At 38.9% G+C, this 27140-nt stretch overlaps 1 protein-coding gene across 6 annotated transcripts in view; it reads right to left on the reverse strand.

Moving 5' to 3' along the window:
• ttll7 (tubulin tyrosine ligase-like family, member 7) overlaps positions 1–27140 on the reverse strand; it is an 80996-nt gene that overhangs the window by 1483 nt on the left and 52373 nt on the right. For 3 of the 6 annotated variants that reach the window (XM_077583602.1, XM_077583599.1, XM_077583601.1), the window contains 10 exons: positions 26228–26363; positions 22507–22593; positions 20140–20365; positions 18281–18576; positions 16842–16976; positions 13706–13786; positions 10877–11037; positions 7209–7382; positions 4920–5026; positions 137–241 (listed from right to left, as the gene is read on the reverse strand). In XM_077583602.1, coding sequence (XP_077439728.1) covers positions 159–241; positions 4920–5026; positions 7209–7382; positions 10877–11037; positions 13706–13786; positions 16842–16976; positions 18281–18576; positions 20140–20365; positions 22507–22593; positions 26228–26363 — 1486 coding nt within the window. In that variant the 3' untranslated portion in view covers positions 137–158. The other 3 variants (XM_077583604.1, XM_077583603.1, XM_077583605.1) reach the window with 3 other exon arrangements.

A 27140-nucleotide genomic window follows, 5' to 3' on the forward strand; every position in this document is an offset into this window, starting at 1 on the left:
TCAGGATGCTCAGCATCCAACCTAGCATTATTACGACTCTCAATCTTCTTTGGGTTTACGTGCTTTTGAAATGATACTGAGAGGGTCATTTTAACTTGCAGGCTTGATTTTCTACATATGAACGGAAAATCCTCACCTATCATTCCGCGGCACCGACGTCAGTACCTTTCTAAGACTTTTCTACGACACCTTCCACCGAGACAGAGCAGTGAGGCAGCTCCTGCTAACAGCGTTCCAGTACCTGAGAATGAGACCAGCGTCAGGTTGAGATAAGAGTCAGGAGGGCCTGAACCTTACCGCCATCCTCCTCAGTTACTGGAAATGAGTCAGATATGGCTGTCAAAGCAATGTCAGATGAGATGATTAAATCCCCGGCTATGGTTCGCTGAAGGTTATTCAAAATGTCAGGGTAGTCAGACAACATGAGACGGTGGCGAGGTGGGATTCTTCCAGGCTGATCATTTGGAAGAATGCCTCACGTTTGATATCACACTTGATATCTGTGACATATCTGCATCATCCACAACCAAAGAACCTAAAATCGCATGTAGTTAAACAAATACACGGCCAGTAGAAATAGTCCCGGTAGACACGTTTCGCAATGTCAGCCTAATCAAAGGGGAGCCATTTAGGATCGTCTGGTGAAGAATTATCTTTTTTTAAGCTGGTGCAGAGATAGCACAATTTTCTCTGACAGCCCTCTTTCTTTGGCAAATAGCTTTCAGACAAATTAGCCGGGCGGCTTCTTCTAATGTCGACCAGAAAAAAGAAAAAAAGAAAGTGTGTCGCTGAGGGCGTTCACTGCAGCCTCAGACCCAAGAGAGTTAGGATGGATTCAAATTAACTTCACTTAGTCCGTCGAGTGTCCTTGAAAAAGCTTCAAGTGGGCCGGAGGTATCCCTTCAGCATATCATCCACTATGATTGCAATCCAACAACTCAATCCAGTTCTTTTTATGAAACAAAAAAAAAAGGTTTGTGATTTGGGGACATGAACTGCCTGCTCACGAGACTTTACACCAATTCGATTGATTGGATCAAAATTGGCCGTTATTGTGCATTTTATGTCAAATCAGTGATCGACATTAACTTCAATTTGCGTGATTGATCATTGGTGTCATAAGTCGGGGGTTCATCCATCCATTTTTATTCAAATTTTCAAGAAATGCAAAAATAAAAGTGAACGGAAACGCTAAAAGTTAGAAAGGGCCCAAAATTTGTAAAAAAAAAAAGTTCTACGCTTAGAGGGGGGTGGATTTTGAATCGTATCAAAAAAAGGAAAATGCGATATACACGTCGCATGTTTTGACCGGATTTTACGTCACACGTTTGTGTAGTTAAAAAGCAATGGCGGCCGATAAAGTAAGGTATGTATGGGGGGATGGTGAAACGGAAATATTTTTGTAATTAATTCAAGAAGCGAATATTAATGCAATTTTAGATGGAAAACAGCAAAGAAATGCTACGGTTTATCAAGAATTACAAAAGCACAGTTGCTTCCTGTTCTTCTTCTTCTTTTAAATCACTGGTGGATCACATCTCTATGGTGTATACCGCCACCTACCGCGGCTGAGTCCTTTCTAAATATTTGCAAAAGAAGAACAGATGGAAACGGGGCATAAGTCGCATGAATCTATTTTTAGCCTCGTCGCGTGTCATGGGAGCGAAAAGCCTTTGCGCTACAGGGCGGAAGTTGATCAAGTGTTGTATTTAGCAAACTCACTGATCATGTAAAGCCTACTGTTTACTGGAATGACTAATTCCATTGAAATCTGAGATTGGCGTGTAAACTACAGTCAAATAAATACGCTTATACAAAAAAGACAAATAAAACCCATTGGGGCAAGTGTGTGTTCAATGCTCCTCGTCTCCTCTCCTATTCACTTTGAGCTTATTCTGCCCATAGAAAGAATCACAGTAGTGGTAGTCGTGCATATCTGACATCCATGCAGCCCCCTGTCACTGCTGGGTACATTTAATTGGAGCCTCATTCGTCATCTTCCAGGTCCGTCCTCACTTTGATCACCGAGAAGATCTTGGTAACAACGCTCCGCTGTCTCCAAAGCCGGGGGGGGAGGCTCGCTCATGCACTTCTGGTTTCATCTATCAGCTGAGACAGAAATCTACTCTCCAGCTCCATTTCTTACATTCACATTTGAACGGGAAGAACTGACAGGCCTTCCATGCCACTCTGTGCAAGTGCCAGGCTGAATTAGGAGGCCCAACAAACTGATTTACCGTCACGAAGGATAAAGGAGGCGCTGCGATGATAGCTGACGCAATCACGGACCAAGTGGTACAAAGCGGCTTGAAGGTTATCTGCGGCCCGTATTTGACTCGACACCCCAATTAACCCTAATTACTTCTCAGACAGATGAAGGTGCACCGAATTGGAAACTTTTGTCATCATGGTAAAACAAAGGTATAATTTGGGGTTTAACAAGGAAGTCATTAGTGGATCCATTCAGCCAGTTCCTCTTATCTGCCCACACAGGCTGAAGGACTTTTTCGGAAGCTCACAAGCCTGTTGACACACCTAGTCAGGGTACTCCGCAGGGAAGGATGCTTGAATGAGGAGGCTGGTGTGGTCAACAACGGGCGACCTAAAGACCCTGGCAACAGAATCGCTTTGCTGTGTGCCAACATTTGCATGGATTCAATGTTCCTTGGTGTGCATGCGGACACCAGAGATGGTCTTGTAGATGCGCAACATATTCCTCAAGTCTGGGATTTTAATGTGAAGTAGTTTGAGAGTGGGGTCTGCAAAAAGTTCTTCCCTTCAAGTGTTGGAGTTGAAAGACGAATCAATTGATTAACCAATCAGGAGAGATCCCTTAGGTTCTATCGACACTACGAGTGGTAAGTTCCCATGTAGAAGCTTTTGATTATCAGCATCCATATCAGATATCACTCATTACATTGATGGACGCCCACCTTTCGGTGAGTGCTTGATGATGCAAAGCCTTGAAAAAATAGACTCAGCACTGATTGAAGCATGTTTATGTCCGTCGATCCGGGTCAGTACAGATGGTGCTTCTCAGATCGTGCATTTTTACGTCATAAAGCACTCGCCAAAAGGTGGGCGTCCGTCAATGACAGCCGATGAACGACGGTTTTTGCCCACCTCTGACAAAGACTACGTTTACATGCAGTCAATATTTGGGTTGAGGACAAAATTCTGGTTTCTGAAACATTCAGCGTAAACCGTTAACATGCGTGAGAGGACAGAGTTACTCCGTATACATATCACGATTTAAACCACCATTTTCATAACGCAAATAGATGTCATTTCGGCTTTTAACTTTCAACGGTCAATATATAAATGTGTATATATATATATATATATATATATATATATATATATATATATATATATATATATATATATATATATATATACACTGTATATATATATATATATATACGTATATAATTATGTGTGTTTATATAGCACACTGTTGCATTTTCATCATAGGGACTCAAAATAATGTGAAAACATCGCGGAGAAATCAATATAGTCAAGTTATGCTTACGAGTGGCAACGTAAGATGGCTGCCCTACATACAAGTAGTTTCTGTAGATTCCTTGCGAATAGAGCATGCATAGAATACAAACCACATATTTCGATGTCATACCTCGAGTCTTATTCGGGCTTTTCAAAACCCGAATAAGAGTATTTTCTGGTGTTTGTGCGTGTTTACGTGGCCTTTCAAAACCCGAATATTGGCGATATTTGGGGTTTTGATTTGGTATTGACTGTATGCAAACATAGTCTATGTAATTGTTGGCTTTTGACAGGATAAGTGATGAGGATAAGTGCAGTCATTTCATTTTGTTTTCTCATGGGCAGATTTTTATCATGTTTTGTTTTGCGTTGTGCTGCCGTGACGTATATATTAGGTCAATTGGGAGCAATATTGCCATTTCAAACATGTTAACCCGTAGGCAGTATTTTATTTTGAAATGGCTTGGTCAGAAACAACAAAAGCCCCAAAATGGTCACAATAACGCCTAGGGGTTAATCTAGTTACTTATCATAATTCTTAATATTAGCAAGACATTTGGACAATTCTATACTTCCATCTTGGTGGGAAGGCACTTTTCAGTTCTAGCATGATTGTGCCCTGAAGTAAGTTCTTTAAAGGCATTGTTGGTTAGTTTGGTGAAAACTTAAAAAAACAACAACAACAAAAAATACAAGAAACTACTGACACAAAATATTTAAGAAATAAAGTAAGCTATCATAGGTGCAAATTAGAGGACTTTTTTTTTTAAACATCTGAACAGAATACCCTGAATGCCTGAAATTCAATTTGTGATTATAAAAATAGTCTCATACCAATATGTAACAGACAATCAAGGCAAGTCAAACAACAAATAGCAAATATAATCTATATACGGACATGGCATCCATAAAAGAACTCAAAACGAAATGTACCTGGCAAGTGAATGTTTGGCAGAACTAGTTGGAGGTCAGCCCAGTGACACAAACACTCTTTATTAATACTATTGATGTGGTGCAAAGTGAAGCTTTTATATAAAATGCACTCAGTCAAAGAAGCATTGAGTGAAAAGCTCCGTTTTAGCATGTGGCAGCAGCAGGGTGAAACACAGCAAGCCAAACCTAAAGGTTGCGGCATCGACAAACTCCAAACACGTCTCAATATGCCTTCCTGTCCTTCCCTCCAAATATTGTGCACACACATTTTGCGATTGATTTTAAAACAAATCTCAAATTCCAAATGAAGCATCGTTTCAATACAAGAGAGAGGAAGGAGAGGAAACTATGTTGGACTGTTGGTGCTGAGGGGCCGGTGGGCCCGAGCGTACATTCTAGCAGTGACAAGCAGAGGGCGGTGATCGAGGGACGGTGCCGGAAGATGAGGGTTGGGGTTTAGCACAACTAAACCAAGCAGAGACCTGCGTTGGGGGACGAAGAGACGGAGGAAGAGGAGGAAGAAGGAGCGGCAGCGACAGCAGCAGAGGCGGAGCCATGGGTAGAGGCTGGTCCAGCAGCAAATGGTACGCTTTTTTTCCCACATAAACATATATAAACAGAAGAAATCAGGAGAGACAAGCACATGCATGCTTGAAATGACTCTCAAAGTTACACCGAATGCAAAAACATTTCTTCATGCTTTGCATGAGTTATTAAATCCCATTAATCTATTAGCTATTGATAACTTGTCTCCTTCCATATTTGGGTAGTCAAGCCCTCAGTGGTTCTACGATCCGTGGTATGAACACGAGGCTCACACACTTCTTGAGTTTTTACACTGTAGGTGCTAAGTGATAGCCTGTTAAAATGTGTGTGAGAGTTATGAATCATGTAAAACGAGGCCCCGGGAAAAGAGGAGCTCTTGCTCTCATAGGGTCATTTGCTACACTGGCTCATCTGGGCTCTAATTGAATTAAGCAAGCCTCGGGGGGCCCGGGCTAACCTGAGCACTAATCTGTGGACCATTTTTTCCTATTAACAACACACTCACCCTCCCCACTCCCTGCTCTCTCCTGTGTGCTGGCCCAAAGCATATGCGCTTGAAAAGTTCACTCGCTAAACCTGAGTGGCTGCTTTCCTGCAGGGATCAACCTGAAAGAGGGTGATTTTGGTGGCCTGTATTAAATCCTTATTGGGTTTTTGTCATCATGGCTTGGAGGCTGTCTGAATGAGAAATGGTTACGGGGAAATTAAAATGTTCAACATTTTCGGGACCGTATTGGGTGGTCCTTGTAAGTTTTAGTTTGGATGTTTTATTATTAAGGATTCTCTACACTCATAAAACTGCTGGGTCAAAAATAACCCAATTTTGGCTTAAAAAATATATATTATTATTTTTTAAATATATATATATTTAAAGGTTGTTTTGTATCATAGCAACCCTATTATTTATTTATTTATTTATTTACAATAAATCTAGTTGTTTTGTACAAAGTTCACATTTTTTACCAAAATGGGGTCAAATTCATTTAGGGCAAAATAACCCAATATTTTTTTTATTAATTTTTATTACCATAATTAAAAAAAAAAGTACCAACCCACTTTCTAAACAATAAAATGGTCTGTTTTGTACAAAATAAGGTAGAAAGTTGGGTCAAAGTGACCCAATTAGCGGGTCAGTTCATTTTTTGACCAAAATTGGGTTATTTTTGACCCAGTATTTCTAAGAAAGTATGTTATTTAATGTATTCGAATTTTTGTCTAACAATTGCTTCAAGATATGCAACGATTAATAGAATTTTTTTAAACAACTTAAAATAGTATTATTTCTAGTATTAATATATAATTAATTTTAATAATAGATTAATCACTTAGTTTGTTTAGTTTAAAATTGTCTAAATCCTCAGAATTGTCGCAAGCAACAATAAATATTTCCAGATTTCTGTAGTTTTCCATGAAAGCGTAACAATTCTCTTTGTGTTGAATCAAAATGAAACCTTTGCAAACATCTGCTTTTAAAAACAGTCAACATTTTTCTCTATTTTCAGACATGTAACTGAATCATAATGAAGTTGTCTGTGCACTTTTTGCACTGTCAATTTGAAATATTGTCCTGTTTTTTTAATCAAGGGATGGAAATAAAAACATGTTTATTTCAAATTAATCAAAAGATAAGTCAATTATTAAAATAATTGTTTGTTGCAGCCCAAATGGCTTCCAAAAAAAACAGGGTAGCTAATAACGATAATAAGAATAATTATGTCACACAATGCTAATTGATCATTCAGATATGCAGTACATTGAGGAAAAACAGACATTCGCATTGTATTAACAAGTAAAAATCTGAAAAATGTGGATCATTCGCCAGACAGCAACAACAAACTGTGTTATTGTGTGAGTAGGACCAAATCCAAAAGGCACACACATACTGTACCTGTATTATCTCTTTTCTTGCCACTATCGATCCTGCAACGTCACTTGCTGTGTACTTACTCTCTAAAACTCTAAACTGAACAATGCTTTTCAAAGCGTTGAGAGTAATGGTCTTTCCAGAAGTAAAGTTTAACATCTTGTTCCAGGATTTTCGCAACCTGAGAACAGCTAGTAGATTAGACTTCTTAAATCCTCTCCTATCGAATGTATCCTTTTCTGTTATCCGGCCACCCAGATGGGTAACTTACTCTCCAGTACAGAGGAAACATTATACAATAACAAAGAAACTTCACAGGGATGGCTTCACAGCAAGGCTTTTTCTTTTTTTTTTTCCTCACCTGGTGTCGTCCCATTCTGGGCTGAGCCCGGTCAAAGAGCCCCGGGACTCTGAGACAAACTTGTAGACGACTAATAAACAGTCTCGGCACAGCTGCACCAGCCTGCGGCAGCATTGCAGCTCCTGGGGCGAAACCACCTCACTGCTCTTACTGAAGATGCTCTCCCATGATGAACTACAGAGCAAAAGACAAACAAGCAACACAGTTTGGTTAACAGCTAATGTGTCAAATGGAAGATTTCCAGAAATGTGATCATTCGCAGCACTGTGGAGCATGTGGCTAGCATGTCAGTCAAAGTCATTTGGTTGTTTGTCCACAGCAGTCACCAACCTGGTGCCAGCAGACAGATAATTTAATCAGTCATTCCAATTATAGCCAAAATTGCGTCAAATTGGGTTGTATCAAAACAACCCATTGATTTATGCATGTATTCATTTATTTATTACCATAAAATTGAGTTGTTTTGTACAAAATAGTACAGAAAGTTGGGTCAAATTCACCTAATTAGTGGGTCAGTCCAATTGTTGCCCCAAATTTTTTTTTTATTTATTACCAATAATTGGGTTGCTTTGTACAAAATAACCCAGAAAGTTGGGTCAATTTGACACAATTAGTGGCAGTCCAATTTTCACCAAAATTGGGTCAAATCGGGTTGTATCAAAAAACCCATTTATTTATTATTTATTTATTATCCTATCCGAAATGTTGTTTTGTACAAAATAACCCAGAAAGTTGGGTCAAATTGACCCAATTAGTGGATCAGTCGAATTTTTGACCAACATTGGGTCAAATTGGGTTGTATCAAAACAGCCTATTTATTTATTTATTTATTACCAAAAAATGGTTTTGTACAACAAAAAAAAACAGGAAGTTGGGTCAGCCCAATTTTTGACCAATATTGAGTCAAATTGGATTTATTTATTTCTGCATTTATTTTTACCAAAAATTGGTTGTTTTATACAAAATAATCTAGAATGTGGTGTCAAATAGACCCAATTAGCGTGTCGGTCCAATTTTTGACTAAAATTTGTTTTTTTTTATACCCAGCATTTTTAAGAGTGCATGTTATTTAATTACATTTGATTTTTTTTTGGGGGGTGGGGGGGTAATAGCTTGTAGAGATTAATCACATTAAAAATATATATTATTAAAATATATTATTTTATTTATATATACAGTTAATACCATTACAATAAAAGCAAATTTGTTTTCCCTAGAAGTAGCTCCAACTTTGATGACCCCGCCCGGTCTGTCTCAATACTTTTGTCCACATAGTTTTAAAAAAAATATAATAATTTATATACAGCTTTGTGTGTGTTGCATTAATGTTCATATACACAGATGCGCAAGAAAGCAGACTGACACAAAGAGGAAGTTTGAACTAAATCCGAGTACAGTTAACCCCCTTTAAAGCCCGGACATACCCCTGACTGAGAGAGAGCTTCAACAACGGAGCGACACAACCCTGGGTGGTACGTTTGATGTCATCCCTCTTTTACTCCTTAGGGGGGTGGGAGCTGCCTCCTCTGAAAGGCTTCAAAACTGTTCCATTCCCCACCTCTTAAACATTTTCAAAGCCTGTTGAATTCATCGCCCACAATGCAGCTGGGCTGTTTGATTGTTGCTAAGTCCCTTAGATAAAGTATCAAACAACAGGGTGGAGGGCTCGCACTTGGATTTGGAACAGGCTTTTTGCGGCGCTCTTCTTTACTGTAGCTGCGTGACACCAGGGCCCCCTGGCGGGTCCAACCATGTTGGGGCCATGACCCGCTGTTAGGAGATGCGGCATGGACAATATGCACGCAAGCTAGCTGGATCAAGCAGAGCATGCTGTGATCACACAAAAGCTCTATGAGGCGCAGCTGCTGGTGGTAGCTGAGGCTAAGCTAATCCTTGTGGGCCGGCGAGTTGAAAAATCTTTTGTCGACGGATTTTTTATGATGTCTTATTCCAAATGACAGCGTCAGCTTTCCTCGCTCTTCTATATCTCTTAAGGCACAAGGAGAAACAGCCTCCATCTTTGTAAATGTTCCTTTACCTGTTCCCTGCAAATCATTATTTTCCATTTGTTTTACACAATGTCCCAACTTGATTGAAATTGAGGTTTGCAAGCTTGCCTCACGATTCGATTTGATTCAGATTTTTGGGTCTGCGATTTGATTCAGAAGACAATGATTTCTGTCTCAATATATAAATGTGCAAAGAATCGTCATGATCTGTCAGTCAGTCCAGTCTGACTAATGCTAATTAGCGCGCTACTCACGGCTCTTGTATCACTCAAAAGAACGGCTATTCATACAAAACGCTTCAGAAATGTATACAGAGAAACATCTTAACATTACTCACCAGCATATGCTCTTCCTATGTTGCAAAAAACAACTTTTATTGGCATAACTTGATCGTGATTTTTTCCTTCTACTCTTTAATGTGGCTACAATTTAACAGTGTATCAGAACGCACTGAACCACACTGCCCCTACTTGGCCAAACCGGGTACAACATGATCAGCACTCTCAATAAAGGCACACACAACAAGGGGAAGACAGTATAAAATGATTTAAAAAAAATTGATTTTAGGACATTTAAAATCGATTCTGAATCGAACTCAATGAGAATCGCGATTCATGAGAATGGATTTTTTGGGGCACACCACTGAATTATCACCTATACTGTATAAGGAAAAAATGTTTTCAGAAGAATGCTAATGTTTGTAAACATACCCCAAGTTACACTCTTTGAGCACCCAGGGTTTGTGAGAACAGCAAGCGAAGATGTGTTTAGAAGAGCTAACATTATGGCAAACTTCTGCTATATCTGTGTGTGCATCTTGTTTTCCCACTTCTCACACAAGGCACATGAACTTGTGGGTTGTCCTTGCAGTGACTTTATGCTATGTCAAAGCAACAAAGGTGATCCAAAATATATTTAAGGAAAAAACGTTTCAGTAAGCCATCAAAGCCTCGGATAACAAGCTCAAGCAAAGTCAGTAAAAGGCCATCAATCACTTTCTACGGCGAACACTGGATTTTTTTGATTTTTTTTTTGTTCTCACCTGTGAAAGTCTCCCATTCACCAGTCCTTAATTTGCACTCCATCTCCACAGACTTCCATGTTTGTTTCATTGCCAGAAGGTTTTTTAGAAGAATGCAGTACGGTTTGATCAGGTTTGTTAGTAACTTTCTGCCAGGTTGTGTTGTTCCATAAACAACTTGGAAAATAAGTCAGCTAACGCTGGCGTAAATAAGACTCGAGTATTGACGACTATGCGCACACAAGTATGGATTAGGGCTGCAACGGTTTCAGATTTTGGTGTACGATTATAGTCTGAGAAAAAAACACGGTTTTAGGGTTTTTACGGTTATTCTTGTAGACATTAAAAAAAATCACATCAGCATTCTTTGACGGGAAATAACCCTCTTTTTCTTTCATCTTAAAAAAAAAATCTTTTTTTTTTTCATCTTTCAATTTATTTCCATTTCAACCATACTTACAGGTGAAATGTTCGTCCACAGCCTTTAAACTGGCGATTTGTGCAGTTAATTGCGGCACCTCTAGTGTGGACTGAGAAAAATGTACTGATGAAGGATTGCTGTAGCTAGTTTTCAATGTTTAGGATTACTTTATTAAAGTACCTACAGGAGATTATTGGGGTAATATGTACTAATTTACCCGGAATTAGAGAAGCAGTTCCAGAGTCCCTGGCCGTGACTCCAGAGTAGTCGGTTAAAGACACGGTTAAAGAGGCGGTATAAGTGAAGACTTTCCAAATCTGGCTCTTTCCATATCCGCTGTAGTGCTGAGCGCACATTGGTCCTCACAATGTCCAGAACCTATGAAGGGAAAAAAAAATGTAAGAGGAAAGAAATACTGAGAGCAAACACAATATAGTCACAATTTGGCAAATTTCATATTTTTTCGAAAGTCTACACTTAAGGTCAGTCCACGTGTGGGTGTCGTTTTTACGAATTATTGACCAATCTTAAGTGTTTAAAATGGCTTGCTCTCTTTGTTGAAGGTGCATAGTTAATGGTTGAACAAACATGCCATTGCGAAACCATTCACGGATGGCTCAATTTGGAAGAGGAATGATTTCTTTTGATTCGACCCAGTGTCATTACGATTCGATTCGATATGGTATGGCTTAGTTTGAGCGGGTCTGATGCAATTACTTTTTAATTGTTGTCATTTTACGCACATTTAAATGAACTTGTCAGGACTGTAAAAGTGCTGTTTACTTGTAAGCTATATCTCTCCAATAAAAGAATATGTTTCAAAGTGGAATGATTCAATTCGGTTTGGTTCGATGCACTCTTAAATCAAAAAGCAATTTTCCGGTTCAAACCGGTTATTCTTACACCCCTAATATATATATATATATATATATATATATATATATATACTAGAGATAGACCGATAGTGTTTTTGCAGTAACCGATATTTGGATCCGATATTCATTTTCAATAAAAAGGGGGAAAACGATATTGGTGTCAAAATGATTTTGATATACAAATGTCAAACTTGACTTTGTTGTAATATCTTAAAGAATGAAGTTTTTTTTTTCCTTACCGTAGACAATAGACATTTTAGATTTCTAACAAAAAAATAAATGGAAACTTAAACAAGTAAATACTATAGCGCTTTCCACAGTATTTTTTTTCTCCAAAATTTGAAAATACCTGAAATCTTTCACAGTTTTCTGTTTTAATGTTGAACAAAAACAAAAGGTTCAGAAGGTTCCCAAGGTCAAAGTTCAGTGAAAATTTAAATGAATAGTTCCCTGAGAATAAAATGGTATTAGATTTGTCAGATAAAAAAAAAACAAAAGGCCGATATCGATATTCGTCAAAAAGCCCAATATCGGGGCCGAGGTCTATGCCTAATACATACATATACACTGTATGCTTGTAGTCTGTGCAGGTGAATGTAGAAAAAGTACTGCACGGGGCAGCCAGTGGTGAACATTGGCTAGAGCTAATTGCTGTAACCACGTCAATCCTTGACAGAATGTGTCAAAATGTGAGGGCACTCGGCCCAGCCTTCCATCTTCCCTTCAACACAACCTTTCCTCTTCCTCCCTCTTTCGTCCTTTTTTCTCCACTCCTTTCACAGAGCGATGCTGTGGCTTTTTGGACTTTTTGATTCCTTGCTCCTCATTACTGACGCGCCTGTCAGATTCCACGCGCGTGCATGTGTGTTTGCGACACGATGAGACAAGATTTCCCTTCTGCAACACGACGCCAGCCAGACATGCATACACGCTGTCAGACAAACTGATAGATGAGTACACACGCACACACACAGACATGTTTTGGTATGGTAATCAGATGCTAGAGCGGTGGGCGCTTCATTCCTGACCTCTGCCTGCTTCTCATTAGGCTGCTCCACTCCAAATCAAACATCAGCGTCACGGCAAAGCCAAGCACGGCGGGGGAGAAGGCGGCGGCTGAGAGATGGCATCATTAGGGGCACGCTTACTGGGTGTCGTCTCAAAAGTTGCCCCCTCTTCCAGTTTGTTTACATCCTCTTTCCGTCTCCGATCCCTTAATGGCGAGGTAATGAGCCTGAGTTTGCCTAAGTTTTTATCCCCTCAAATGATTGTAAATACAACTTCTATGATATGAATAGGAAATCAAATAAATACTATTAAAAGCACATCAGTGTACCTTTAGGGGGTGCAATGCTTTTGTGCACTTGACTTAATGGAGAAACTTACCTCTCACTTTTTCGACTTTTGGCTACATACAGACCAAAAATTATCCTTTGAATGATTTTAATAAGTGGTAGATTGTCCACTCATGATATATGGACTCTAATAGATTCTATTCTAGATTTAGATCTAATTCTAGATAAATGCCCTACTTTTAACAGTCTCTTCAGCCTGGCAGCTTACAACGGTGTATTTTGTAATATTATAATAGATCCACATGAGGTGTGTTTTTTTTTTCTCCCCTCAAACATCTTTGCTTACAAAAGACTTGAAGTCAACAAAATGATACCGTATGATATCAAAATTTATAGAAACATTGTCTACGTATATAGAATTTTTTAACCTAATTCTGGTTACTTAATTCTGTCTGTTAGCGAGAGCCACTACATCGTGATAACTTACATTGATGTTTCTGCATTTGGCAATTTATTATTATATTATATTATTAGTATGGGATTTTTTTTTAATGGGCTTTAGGTGAACTGATGAATGCACACACGCACGCACGCAAATGCACATGCTCACCCACATACAAAAAAAAAAATATATATATATATATATATATATATATATATATATATATATATATATATATGTGTGTATATGTGTATATGTATATATATGTATATATATTTAAAAAAAAAAAGAAAAGAAAAGAAAGAAAAAAAAACTTTTTTTTTATTTATTTATTTTTTTTTAAAAAGGAGAGCAATGATGATGTCAAATCGAATGAACAATACTGAGCTCTCCTGGAAAAATAAAAAATAAAAAATGATACCGTATTTACCTACCTTCCGTTGTTTTGTGGAATCCAACTTTACAAGCCAGTAGGAGGCTACCTTTGGTTTATGGTATTTCCAGTTGTCAAGGATCTATGGACAAAAAAAAAAACTAAGATAAAATAGCAAAAAAAGAACTGATGAGTAATAATTAAAATCCAATCAACCCTCCAATTTATATAGCTCTTTTCATACATAAAATGAGTGCTGTCAAAGTTAAAGCATTGACTAATTATGTAATCACAAAAAAATATCGTATTAATCATGTATTAACACAGATTGATCACACCATTAATTTTGACCACAGATGATCCTTTAGCTTGACAGGGGATAAGGTTATGTTAAAGGTAGCACCGGTTGTGTTTGAGCAATAAACATAACTACATGCATTAAAGTAAAGTATTTAACAAATGTTTTTCTATGGCATTCAGAATATTTGTTCATGTCAAAATATCGGGGTCATTTTTTTTTTCATTTTAAATTATGCAAGTAATTAACTGATTAGAAAAAGAGGAGGATGAGTGTGTGCAGTGGGTAACATTTTTTGAATACGTCCTCATGACATTAAATGTTGAAAAAATTAACATATAACAGGTGCTCTTTAAATTTGGAGGACAAAAAATGTTGATGAAAAAAAGCCTTTTTAACTCATTCACTGCCATTGACGGCTATAAACGTCAAAAATTCATTTGAACTATTTCTATTAGTTTAACATTTTTTTCCCACTTTAGTTAACAAGAGTATGAAAACATAGACATTTTTATAAAATAATCTTTTCTTTTTCTTTTTTTTAAAGAAAAGATTATTAAAAATTAGGGGCGTCAGGCGATTGAATTACTAAAAATTAGGGGCGTCAGGCGATTAAAATTTGTAATTGTAATTAATTGCATGACTTCAATAGTTAACTCACGATTAATCACAAATTTTGTATCTGTTCTAAATGTACAATAATTTTCTTCTAGGTTTTCATACTCTTGTTAACAAAAGTGAAAAAAAATGTTAAACTAATAGAAATACTTCAAATCTTCTATAGCCGTCAATGGCAGTGAATGAGTTAATTAAGCTATTAATCGTGATTAATCAAACTTCTAAGATGTGATTAATCTAATTTAAAAATTTAATCATTTGACAGCTTTAATACAAATGCAACTTAAAGAGTTGTGTAATTAAAACATCCATAGTACACTATAAAAAAAAAAAAACACCCCAGAATAATAAGAGCTAAATGACAACAAAATAAAAGGTTAAAAGCAAAGCTAAAGGACAATATGATAAAAGGAGCTTAAAAACTAAAAGACAATAGATTAATAAATTGAAAGATTAAAAGAAATCACTTAAAACTAACTATTATTTTGAATATCCTACATTTGTGAATTCATAGAATTCAATATAGTAATCATCTACACTTTGCTGGAGAATTAGTGTAGCACAAAAGCAACAAGATCCCTGAGAAACTCAGTTGTTTTTGCTTGTCAGATGCTCCCAACTATACAAATGGATAATAGAATATATACAGTAGAAATAAGAAAAATATCAATTTTAGAAACTTTATTTGAAGGCACTGAAATATGCCTCTAAAACAACACAGCTATTATCTGGTTATCTCGTGTAAGACGCACTTTGGAAGCTGATACTATGGACAACTGCAAAAGTTCATGGTTATAAGTATATTGTGAAAACCCACAAAATGTGTCATGTAAGAAGCTTTTGAGTTATGCTAATAATATAAATTGTGGTTAATTATATTATCAAGCAATCAGTGATGGTGTATGAGCTCGTGCTCACACCTTCTCCAGGCCTGCTAACCACTGCTCCCAATGCTTTAGATAAGCATTAATGATTAGCATGTAAAGTGTTAGCATTAGTGACCCTACGGTTTGACCCTCAGGGTGGTTGTTTTTTTGACCGGTTGACCACATTGTTTTGCTGCTACTTTCTTAGTCAGGGTTAAAGAGAGTCCGGCATCCGTCTGTCTTTTGAGCACCGTGGGGACTTTGGTGCTGAGCGGACAGCTGGTTCTGAGGACAGCCATGGCTTTTAAAAGGGTTTGAGTCGGAAAATTAGACAGATGGGTGCTTTCATCACTCCCGGGCACATTCATTGGACTGAGGTGCCGTTGCCTCTCATGGAAATTCAAGGTGAAACTCTCTCTTGAATGTGTGACAAAAAAGAGTGTTCATGCACGATTGTGTCTCGACTCAATGCTTCTATGCTTTTATTTCTTACGACCTCCGATATACGAATACAAATATGGTTACAAGAAAAACATGTTTAAGAAAGTTAATTGTCATTGCTAGAGTTAGTTAGAGTTAGAGTGGATTAACCCTGAGATGTTGCCAACAATCTGATGGCCATTGGTTATTAGAGAGGAGCACTAGAAAAATGTTGTCATTGCCTGGGAAAGACAAGAGAGGACATGCAAATGTGCAGAGAGAACATCGCAACACCTAATTAGGGTACATCTCACATGTGTTCCTCTTGTTCACTCCTGCATACTTACTTTTGTTTTCATCTTGTCTCCTTAAGCAAAAATAGAGACAGAGTACCGCTTCTAATATAATAATATAATTTAAACTGTAAACATATTTCAAACTTGAAACCCTTAAACAACACATTTGTATAACATTTCTCTTTAAAGGACAAGTCCACACACATAATGTTTACAATATGCTGTACACAGCATTCTGATTAATATCGCATTTGTGGAACATGAATTAAGCAATAAAACCCACTTTTTTTCCCCTCCACCTCCATTTTGTCACTTGCTGTGGACTGAAAATGACATCACAGTTTCTCAGGGCGCAGGTAACGAGCAATCACAGCTCAGCTTGTGAATGTCACATGACCAAACTCAGGAAACAGGTAAGCCATGATTGGTCGTTATTTGAGTCCTGAGCAACTGTGATGGCATTTTCAATCAAAAGCGAGTGACAAAATGGCCGCCCGCTGAGATTGAGAAAAAACGGTGGATTTTGCTGCTTTATTCAAATTCCACAAACGCAATATTAATCAGAATGTTGTGTTTCGACTAGTGGGGGTCCATATTATATTACTGTAAAGAAATGTTTTGGGCTGCTCTACATGTGTAATTGTTACAGTTGTAGCTACTGTACTGGTAAAGATACGCAAGTAATTGTCATCGGCTCACCTCATCCAGCACAGCCTCGGCCTCTTCCTCTGTTTTTCCAGGAAATCGGATCCTCATGGCTGTCAGCGCAGTCATTGTCTGGCGTACAAGCTCCGCCTCTTGTTCTTTATTCCTTAGGTTAATTAGTGGATCACCCTAAACACATCCAATAAGATGTTATTGTTTTTTTTAGAATAACAAGCTTCAAGCGTTTCGATATGATGCTATCATTTTACATGATGATCATCTTTGCCATGAGTTCAATCTTTTCTTGTCTCGTCACCTACTGTTGATTTATTGGAAATAATGCATTTTAACTCATTCACTGCCATTGACGGTTATAGACGTCACATTAGTTTAACATTTTTTCACACTTTTGTTAACAAGAGTATAAAAACCTAGATTTTTTTTTATTGTACATTAAGAACAGATATAAAAATTTTGATTAATCGTGAGTTAACTCGTGAAGTCATGCAATTAATTACGATAAAAAAATTAAATCGCCTGACGCTCCTAATTTTTAATAATCTTTTCTTTTCTTTTTTTTAATCGCGTCAGGCGATTAAAATTTCTTATTGTAATTAATCGCATGACCGCAATAGTTAACTCACGATTAATTATAAATTTTATATCTGTTCTAAATGTACAATAAAAAAATGTCTAGGTTTTCATACTCTTGTTAACAAAAGTGGAAAAAATGTCTAACTAATAGAAATAGTTCAAATGAAATTTTGATGTCAATAGCCATCAATGGCAGTAAATGAGTTCATATTTGATTTGATTAAAGAGGAAGTCAACTCCGATTTTTTGGGACAATAATATGGTATATGTAGCCCCACTAATCTAAATATGTTATTCTGTTTAATATTGCATTGGTGGAATATGAGTTACGCACCGAAATCCAGCCGTTTTTATCCATCTCAGGGGGGCGGCCATTTTGCCACTTGTTGTCGACTGAAGATGACATCAATGTTGCTCAGGTAACAACCAATCACGACTCAGCTTCAGAAAACATGTGAGCTGTGATTGGCAAATGGCCGCCCGAATTGGATTAAAAACGGCTGGATCTTGCTGCATAACTCATATTCCACAAATGTAATATTAGTCAGAATGTCATGTTTAGACTAGTGAGGTTGACTTCCACTTTAAGATTTGTCCCATAGTTGGCAAATTAATCTGAAAATTACTGTACATGCACACAAGATGGGGCTTTTTACCATCTCAATTTTGCACTCAATTATTCCCACTATTAAAAGAAAAAAAAACATTTGAATTCACTGTACTGAAAGATTACCAGGACACTTGTTTAGCAGGTAGCAGAACGGAGGAGGCAGGCGTTAAACGACAGATGGCAACATAATAGACACTCATTGTCACGGAGGAGTTGGAAGAAGATGAAAAGGCAAAAAAAAGTTGTAAAGAACAGAAAATAAAGTGAGTGTGTGTGTGCGTGATCTTACAACGTTGGAGTGGATGGTGCCCAGGCTGTTGCTGTGAGGCACACGGTGGGCGGAGCCACTGCGGCTTAGCGAATGAGAGCGTAGCGTCGCGGAGCTCGGCCGGACGAGGGTAGTGATGACGGGCACGTTAGGGGAGGGCCTAGTGGACAGCGCTCGCACTTCATTGGGCGACGAGAGGGAAGCGATGGACCGAGGGCAGGAGATGGAGCGTCTGATTGGGCCGGAGTGAGTCGGGGAAACGGAAGGGGCCGGGCTGGTTTTGATGGGCTTGGCTGCTGGTTTCCAGTGCATCCGACCTGTGTGTGGTTTAGACGATAAATATATTACGCCTTGACAAGCACTGACCTTTTTTTTCTGGGTGGTAAAATGACATTTCAGAGTATGAATATGCTGGAACATACGTCAAAGAACCCGCTGACTCTCTCCATCACCCTTGAAACTCCTCCATGGTCGTAGCCAGCGTGTTTGTCTTTGCTATGTATTTACTATGTGTGTCTGCGTCACATGTTCATGAGTGTGTGGCTGCTGAAGAATCCCTGCTTTGCATGCCAAATGAGAGCATTATGGGGCTTAGACATCCAGCCCCTTTGATGGCATGGTGTGGAGTGTGTCTTGGCACGGTTTGTTGTCTTACATCCACTCACAAGCTCATTCACACTCCAAATGTTTCACGGCTTTGTCCGCTATTTCGTTACAAACGCGAGTGAGCTCATGCAAGCATCCTTTTTTTTTTTTTTTTTTTAACTCCTACTCAGTAGGTGGACTGATTTTTGTTCTTTCTGACAAGGACATTTGACATTTACTGTAGGCACATGTTTGTGTGGTTTATCAGTCTCATAATGAACAGGCAGCATTCCAGCATATAAAGCAGATGTGCTATCCAAGGTAATAAGAGAGTGTTTTCCATCAACTTTTCTTTCAGTCAATTGCTTGTTTTCAAAATGGCTGCCACTTCCTTGCTACATGCGTGATCAAAAGTCTAAACATGTGTTCACTCAATCAATTCTGTTGCGCAGCCAATTCTGGGGCATGGGTGGGAGGTGGAGTACACCTTGAAAAAAATGGCCACTAATGAGCATAGAATGCATACTTGCAATTTCAAATTTGCATATTTGCACATTTTTTTCAGTATTTTTTTAATGTAGTATAGTGATTGTTTGTCAGTGTGGTTTTGGGGGGAAAATTTGGAGGTTTAATTTCATGTTTGCTTTTCAATGGGTGTCCATTATACTGGGATTTTCACTATTCATGGGCCGGCTCGGGTCCAATCCTCTACTGTATAGACAAACCTCCATTGACACTCACAATTAGTTTCATTTGTTCAAGAATAATTCCTGTGCAAAATTTTCAGACAACAATAATGTATACTGAGTCTAAATCGGTTTTAACAAACTTAAAAATCATAGTTTGTGCTTAAATGCCCCAATTAAGTTAGTTGGTAGTTATTATAAACATGCCTTGTAAACCACCCATCCGGTATTCTGCCACTTGGGCAACATTACAACTCACAATAACATCTGCATGTAAGAGAGCATAAGAACAACATCTTTTAACAATCCAGGAGACAAATTCCATTCACAATTTAGCAAATTTTCAACGATTCAATTTTCAAAATGACGATTAATCCGATTTATTGCCCAGCCCTACTCACAATCACGCTAGTATGTATTCAATGAAGCTAACATACAGTGACAGTTTTAGGAAAGTGGGGTCAAACCACCAACCACAGGAAAAAAGGAGTCCCTAACCACACTAAACACATGGCACATTTCTGCAGCAAAATAATAGAAAGTCAATGTCTTTTTTTTCTTCCAATCCAGTAGAAGATCTGTATTAAAAATGCTTTTTTTAAATTTTACCTGAGCGTTCAGCCAAGTTCTTCTCCTTGCTCCCAAGGTCATAAGAGACTTTCTTCTCCCTCTTTTCTCCACTTCTTCCCCCTTCTGCTTTTCTCCTCTCTTCCTCCTCCTCTTCATCTGAGGATAAGCACGAGTTTTCAGCGCTGCTGCCGCTGGTGAAGTCAGCCAGGTAGTCTGGCCGTTGACGTCGTGATGCCTGGCTGCACTCTGGCATGCTCGTCAAGGGCTGGCAGGGATAATCACATTTAAAGGCACGGATTGTAATACATATCGTATCTATAAATACATACACGTAAACTAGTTTGGCAAAAAACGACCAAAAAAGGAACGTTGATCAAACCGAATTCTACCATCCTGTAAGGCGACAAATTGATTAATAAAGCATGTATGCATCTGTTATGTTACGATTAGCATGTCAGCGCTGCCATGCCAACCAAACTAATGGGCAGGAAGTGATCAGGAGGGCTTACGCAGTCGCCGCAGGCTAGTTGTGTGGGTGATTGATGGAGGAGGATGAAGACGGAAAGAGATTAAGCTCATGAGGAGACAATAAAGAGGAAGATAAGAGCATCAGGTTAATAGAGAGAGAAATTAGGAGGAGGGCCCACAGAGAGTTGAATTAAATGCGACTGGCCTGAGTTTTAGAAACCTGATGCTATTTAGCATGACACCATGTGCATTATAAAAATAAAAATAAATAAAAAAGGACATGTATTTCTTTGTCAACATTGTCTGGACCAATCAGTTTCCTCAGCAGAAAATTAAGGAGGCCACTAGTTTAATTGTGTTTTTTTGATTCAATGTGTCAAAAGCAAGCCGCTGCCAGCTTGTAAACAATGACATCCCACAAAGAGAACAGCCGAGGGGCGAGGATGCTAACATGACAACAACATTTCATCATTATAAGAAGCGCAAACAATAGCAGTTTCCCAGTGGAAATAATGTTTTCTTTTTTTTTCTTTTTTTACAGTTTGGCTTAAGCAAGAGACTACTGGCACATGCATCTTAACCTGATTGTCTTTTAATGGATGTGACAGACAGATTTCACTCAATATACTTCCACATTGATTTTCAATTTATTTCCAATTTACAAACCGTGTCCTATCAATTATTTCCAAATGGATTTGTGAAGGCCTCGATTGCAGACAAAGCCGCCAAAAAGACAATATGGCTTGTGAGATTTGAGTAACCCGAGACAAAGAGCTTGATAAAACTAAGAGAAACAAGAGGGATATTGGAATCATGGCACGGTGGTGGAGCTACATCTAAACTTGTAGAACTCTTAAAAGGAAAGTAAACCCCCTCAAAAATATTTACAATAATATGTAGTTGGAATATGATTTAAGCAGCAAATCCACGGCGGCCATTTTGCCATTTGCTGTCAACTGAAAATGCATCCAAGTTTCTCAGGGCTCAGGTAACAACCAATCACAGCTCAGTCAACTGTGATGTCATTTTCACTCGACAGCAAGTGGCAAAATGGCCGCCCTTTGAGATGGATGAAAACGGATGGTTTTTGCTGCTTAATTCATATTCCACAAACTCAATGTTATAGAACAATGGGGGCGCATACATACAACATATTGTCATAAAAATGTGGGGGTTGACTTCCCTTTTATTAAACAAGCAACTGAAAATGAAAGTTCCTATCTTGTCTTGTGCCTCTTCCTTCTCAAAAATCATGTCTGCAATCACTATTTCTCACTCCATTCTAGCTTTTGGTTCAATTTTCACCAGATGGCGTGTGAGCACGACACCCCACGGAGTAAATTTCAGCTCCTTCTTTCCCCGGCTCTGAATGTCTCTCTCCGCACATTCGACACCAGCGAAAGTGACGCCATCCAAATGAACTTGGACAACAGTGATTGTGTCTAAACAAGTCCTTATTCCAGCTAATGCGTCACTGAACTGCCCTGTCGAAGTGAGCGTTCCAGCCAATTTAGCCCTCAAGTGAGGAATGGATGTAGATGTGCGGGAAGAGAAACGAGATGTGGAAGGGAGGCGAAGGAAAGCAAGGTGACGGAGGGAGTAATGTGCTGTCGGGGGAAATCTCGGGGGCGTGGAGAGGGGCATGTGACAGAGAAAGAGGGCGATGGAAAGATAGTGTGGCGGGGGTCTTGACAGCTGTCCCCTTGAGGCACTTGGGTCCTTTCTTCGGGCCTCTCTGATTCTTTCCTCTCGAGCCTAACATGCTACTCGGAATCACATCCTATGTGTTCTCTGTGGGCATTACAGTACTGTATATCCGTGTACCTGCCGAGCGACCACTCTGCCAAACTCCCCACCGTTGTACTTTTACTAGGGGTCCCTGGGGGCAAGTGGCTTCTATTCTCCCTCGCCTTTCCCAGTTTGTATGTCTTAAAGCACCTTAGAGCCACGTTGCCTTGAGGATTTGCCCATCAGCTTCTCGTCATCCAGTTCGCATTGCTCCAGCAGATCCAAGATGTCCTCCTCCTATATGGCAACACATACAAAAAACATTAGATAGGTGCTAACTAAAGGAAGAATCTTCATTTTGTATATACAAGGAATGGCATGTGATCAAGTTCTCAATACATCCACTGCCTGGTAGAGAGAGAAAAAAAGAGGCCCTGTTTGGACATATGGCGATGCTAATGGAGGCAAAAAAAAATCAACCTTTTGCCATTTGGCCATTGATCAAATGCAGGCAAAGGTGCTTGTGATGTTATTTCACTATTAGAAGCACGGGGCCCGGGGGTTGTCCCTTGGCGCTGCCGTGGCCTGGGGGGCCCTGAGGTGTTGCGCTTGCTCTGTCCTGGCAGGGGTCGACGGCTCCCCTCTTTGGTGGAGATTTTCATGCATGCCAGATCCACCACACCAGCATCTATCGAAACTCTGCTTCATCTGTCCTTCCTTCCTTTCCTCAGCCTCTCCTTTGGTCTCTTGAGGTCTCCCTAATTTGTTGGAATTTAGATGTTTCTGGGGTTGGTGAAAGATTCTGGTTGGTAACCCGGTGGGTAGTAGGTAATGTCTGGTCGGTGCTGGATTACACTTTCCTTTCTTTTCTTTGATCCTTCCTCGGGTCTCCTGACAACATCACGACTCTAGCTGGATACTGAAGTATTTGGTTTAGGTGAACGGTATGGGATTTTTCATAGGTTTTAGGTGAACTAATGAATACATACTCACACGCACGCACACACACACACACACACACACACACACACACACACACACACACACACACACACACACACACATACACACGCACATGCACATACTCACCCACATACAAAATAAAAATTAATAAAAAATTTTTAAAAAAGAGCGCAATGATGATGACATGTCAAATCGGTAAAATTACCGCAAGAACAATACTGAGCTCTCCAGAAAAAAAGAAGAAAAAAAAAAAGCACGAATAAAGTGATTCAGTTTACTTCACTTTCAGGTCTGTAAAAGGGCCTCTGTTTTTTTCTGTTTTCGTGAGGGTTTTACTTTCCTCTAATTATTATGTTTTTTTGTTTTTATCATGGGCAACATTTGTGTGCACATACACATGATAAACTGTGACCATTTGAATACAGTGTGCACACTTCAAATTCCAAAATACACATTTCAGGTCATTATTGCCAGTATTATTCCACAAAGGAATGATAATGGGTGAGCAAAATGGTGAAAGAAACTGCTGTAAGCAGGTAACCGCTAATATGGGATAATATTGCACAATATTTAGCAGCTTTCATTATAAACACTGGCCACAACATTGTGTAAACATGCACAATGTGAAATTAAAATTTAATATTTAATTGTACATAAACCGTCATTTGCGGATCAAAATGGATGCCTTATTTGCGTGTTTGTGTCCTGTTACTGTGCTTTGCTATTGCAAGGGTAAAAAGTTCAAAGCGTCCAGCGTACGTTTCTTATTCCATAAGAGCAAGTGTGCAATCCAATTTTGTTTGGAGCAAACCTTCTGCTTGTTGAGGTTTGTTGAAAGAACAGTATTTTATATCTGTTCTTGGCAGCTTCTACCGTGACATTCTCTGCCTCCACAAGCTGGCCTCCACATTGACACAGGACATTAATTTCTCCATTTATTTCCACTGTAATAAAACTGGGATTAGTGCTTGTGGTTGTGTGCCAGACAGTCAAGTCATGGCTTGCACAGTACATAACATATGTCAGGTCAAGATTTTAAGAGATTTTTTCATAAAATGTAATATAACCTTTCTGTTGCTGTCTTATGGTTTTGAACGATGGCTGCAAAATTGTTACCTTCTGGAAATACAGTGTAATTGTTTTGTGTTCTAACTTTTATAACACTTTTTTTGAAACACTATAAAACTTTGCCTTTGATACTTTCACTCAAAAAAAATAATCAGTCCATCTTCGAATGTACAGTATACACTACCAGTATTTGATCCAATTGGAAATGATTTTGATTTATGGAATAGGCTATTAGGATGTTTGGGTTTTGTTGTAATATATTATAAAGGAGTATTGGGGTCACATTAATTGGCCAAAAATGGTACAATTAGAAGAAAAATTTGTCAAATTATGAGATGAAAATAATGTTGTTTTTTGAAAAGTGTAATATTTGACTAAGGGCAGTATCAGTCTTTGGAAAAGACACATAGATTGGCACAATCACCTTCAACTGATTATACTGATGATGGCCTTGATGTGTGCTTAGAACAGCTGAATCAAAAACTATTGAATTTTGGTCAAAAATTAGACCGACCCACTACTTTGGTCAATTTTACCCAACTTTGGGTTGTGTTGTATTACAAAACAACAACCAAAAATTTGGGGATTGTTTTGTTCCTCCAAAAAATGGGATGTTTTGGAATGTTTGTCCAAAACAACCCTGGCAGTAAAACTGCTGGGTGAAAAATAACCCAATTTTGGTTAGAAAAAAATTGGACTGACCAACCCTCTACTTGGGTCAGTTTGAAACAACTTTGGATTGTTTTCTATACCCCCACCCCCCCCCCCCCCACACACACACACACACACACACAAAAACAAAACAAACAAAAACAAAAATGGTTAAAAAAACAAACATGTTTTGTACAAAACAACCCAGACAGTAAAACTGCTGGGTGAAAAATAACCCAGTGTTGGTCAAAAATTGGTCTGAGATGCTACTTGGGTCAATTTGACCCAACTTTGGGTTGTTTTCTAAAACAAACAAACAAACAAACAAACAAACAAGCAAACAAATTGGGTTGTTCTGTACAAAACAACCCATACCGCTGGGTCAAATTGACCCCAGTAGCGTCTCGGACCAATTTTTGACCAATTGACCCAAGTACTGGGTTGGTCCAATTTTTATTAAAAAAAAATTTTACCCAGGAGTTTTAAGAGAAACAATGTCAATCAAAACGGTGAATGTTTGCGTCAGGATCAGGTAAAACTTGTCTTGACTGTAGCCTTTCTAAAATTCGCATCCCTCACAACCTGTCCTTTCTTGTAGGACAACCCTGTTGTCACATTGTGACACTATTATCTGAGCACAGTCTCATTTGTTCTTCTCGACTCATCTCCATCCTTTCACGCTTTGAACAAGATCACATCTCTGTGTGCTGACTAAATGTGTGTATTTCTTCTGCTTGCTCTCGATTGGCATCTGTATAAAAAAGATCTGCTATAATGCCGCCTTCAAACACAATAACATTCTAAAATACAAAATGTGACAAGCAAGGGGTGGATGTTTCAACAAAAGCTGCAATAGTTGCACATGACATCTCTGTCAAATCCTTTCAGATTATTTGTGCGGTGTCAGTCCGACTGTCAAAAAATCCTCTTCGCCATTCACTCTCACCGTTAACTAATAGTTATCAACTTGAAGCCTTTTCACTAACAGTAACAAAAAGCAGAAAATAAAACAGGAAGAAAAAAAAACATGATATGTGGGAAGTGAATCGAGTCTCTCTGATTGGATGGAGTGAATTTGAAAAAGTGTCAGATAAAACAATTTCTGCATTACTTTCACATGACTTTTTTCAGTACCCTAATATAGATGCATTTTATCATCCATGTTTGTGAGTGCAAGTTACTGTTTACATATGATCCTGTAGGTGAAAATGTGTGTGTGCATTTGACAGTCAGCCACCAAGATACGTGCCTTCATTTGTTTCAGAGGATTATTCATTTCCTTCTGAAGCGAGGCAGCACGCCCAGCGAGGAAGGTCTGAAAGGCGGAAGAGAGCAGGCTTTCATACTTCTCCAACAGCAGCTTGTCGTCTGGGGGGTAAATACGTCTGTTGGCCGCAGAGACACATACACAAAGAGAGAGAAGAGCACGGATAATGAGGGTGGAGTGAACCAAAAGGGAGAAAGACGAGTCTTAAATGCAAGGAAGAAAGAATGGTGACAACTGAAAGAGACCAACTTCGGAAATTCTGAGAGTAGTTCATAAAGGAGAGATGTGGAAAAAGGGGGACAACATAGGCAGCGTACAAGGAGGGAGGACAAGTGGTGACAGGAGAGGCTTGCGAGGGCTTATAAAAGACGATGGAGTGTGGCTGTTAAGAGTTTGATGTTTTGGCTCATCATGTGTGACAGATGAAACCCAAAAAAAACGAGCCACAGTAATAGGAAACAAATTAATTCACTTCAATAACATGGTGTCAAATTATGAAGAGGCTGGAGGAATGTGAGTAACACAAAAAAATGCAAACAAGTTAAAATCTTGAGACAAGAAACGGTATAAACGCCAGTCATTCTTAACTCATTCACTGCCATTGACGTTTATAGACGTCAAAAATTCATCCATCCATCCATTTTCTTGGCCGCTTTTCCTCACTAGGGTCGCGGGGGTGCTGGAGCCTATCCCAGCTGGCTTCGGGCAGTAGGCGGGGTACACCCTGAACTGGTTGCCAGCCAATCGCAGGGCACACAGAGACGAACAACCACACTCACATTCACACCTAGGGACAATTTGGAGAGTTCAATTAACCTGCCATGCATGTTTTTGGAATGTGGGAGGAAACCGGAGTACCCGGTGAAAACCCACGCAAGCACGGGGAGAACATGCA

This window comes from Vanacampus margaritifer, chromosome 13 (assembly GCF_051991255.1).
Source record: "Vanacampus margaritifer isolate UIUO_Vmar chromosome 13, RoL_Vmar_1.0, whole genome shotgun sequence".
In the NCBI taxonomy this organism is placed as follows: Eukaryota; Metazoa; Chordata; class Actinopteri; order Syngnathiformes; family Syngnathidae; genus Vanacampus; species Vanacampus margaritifer.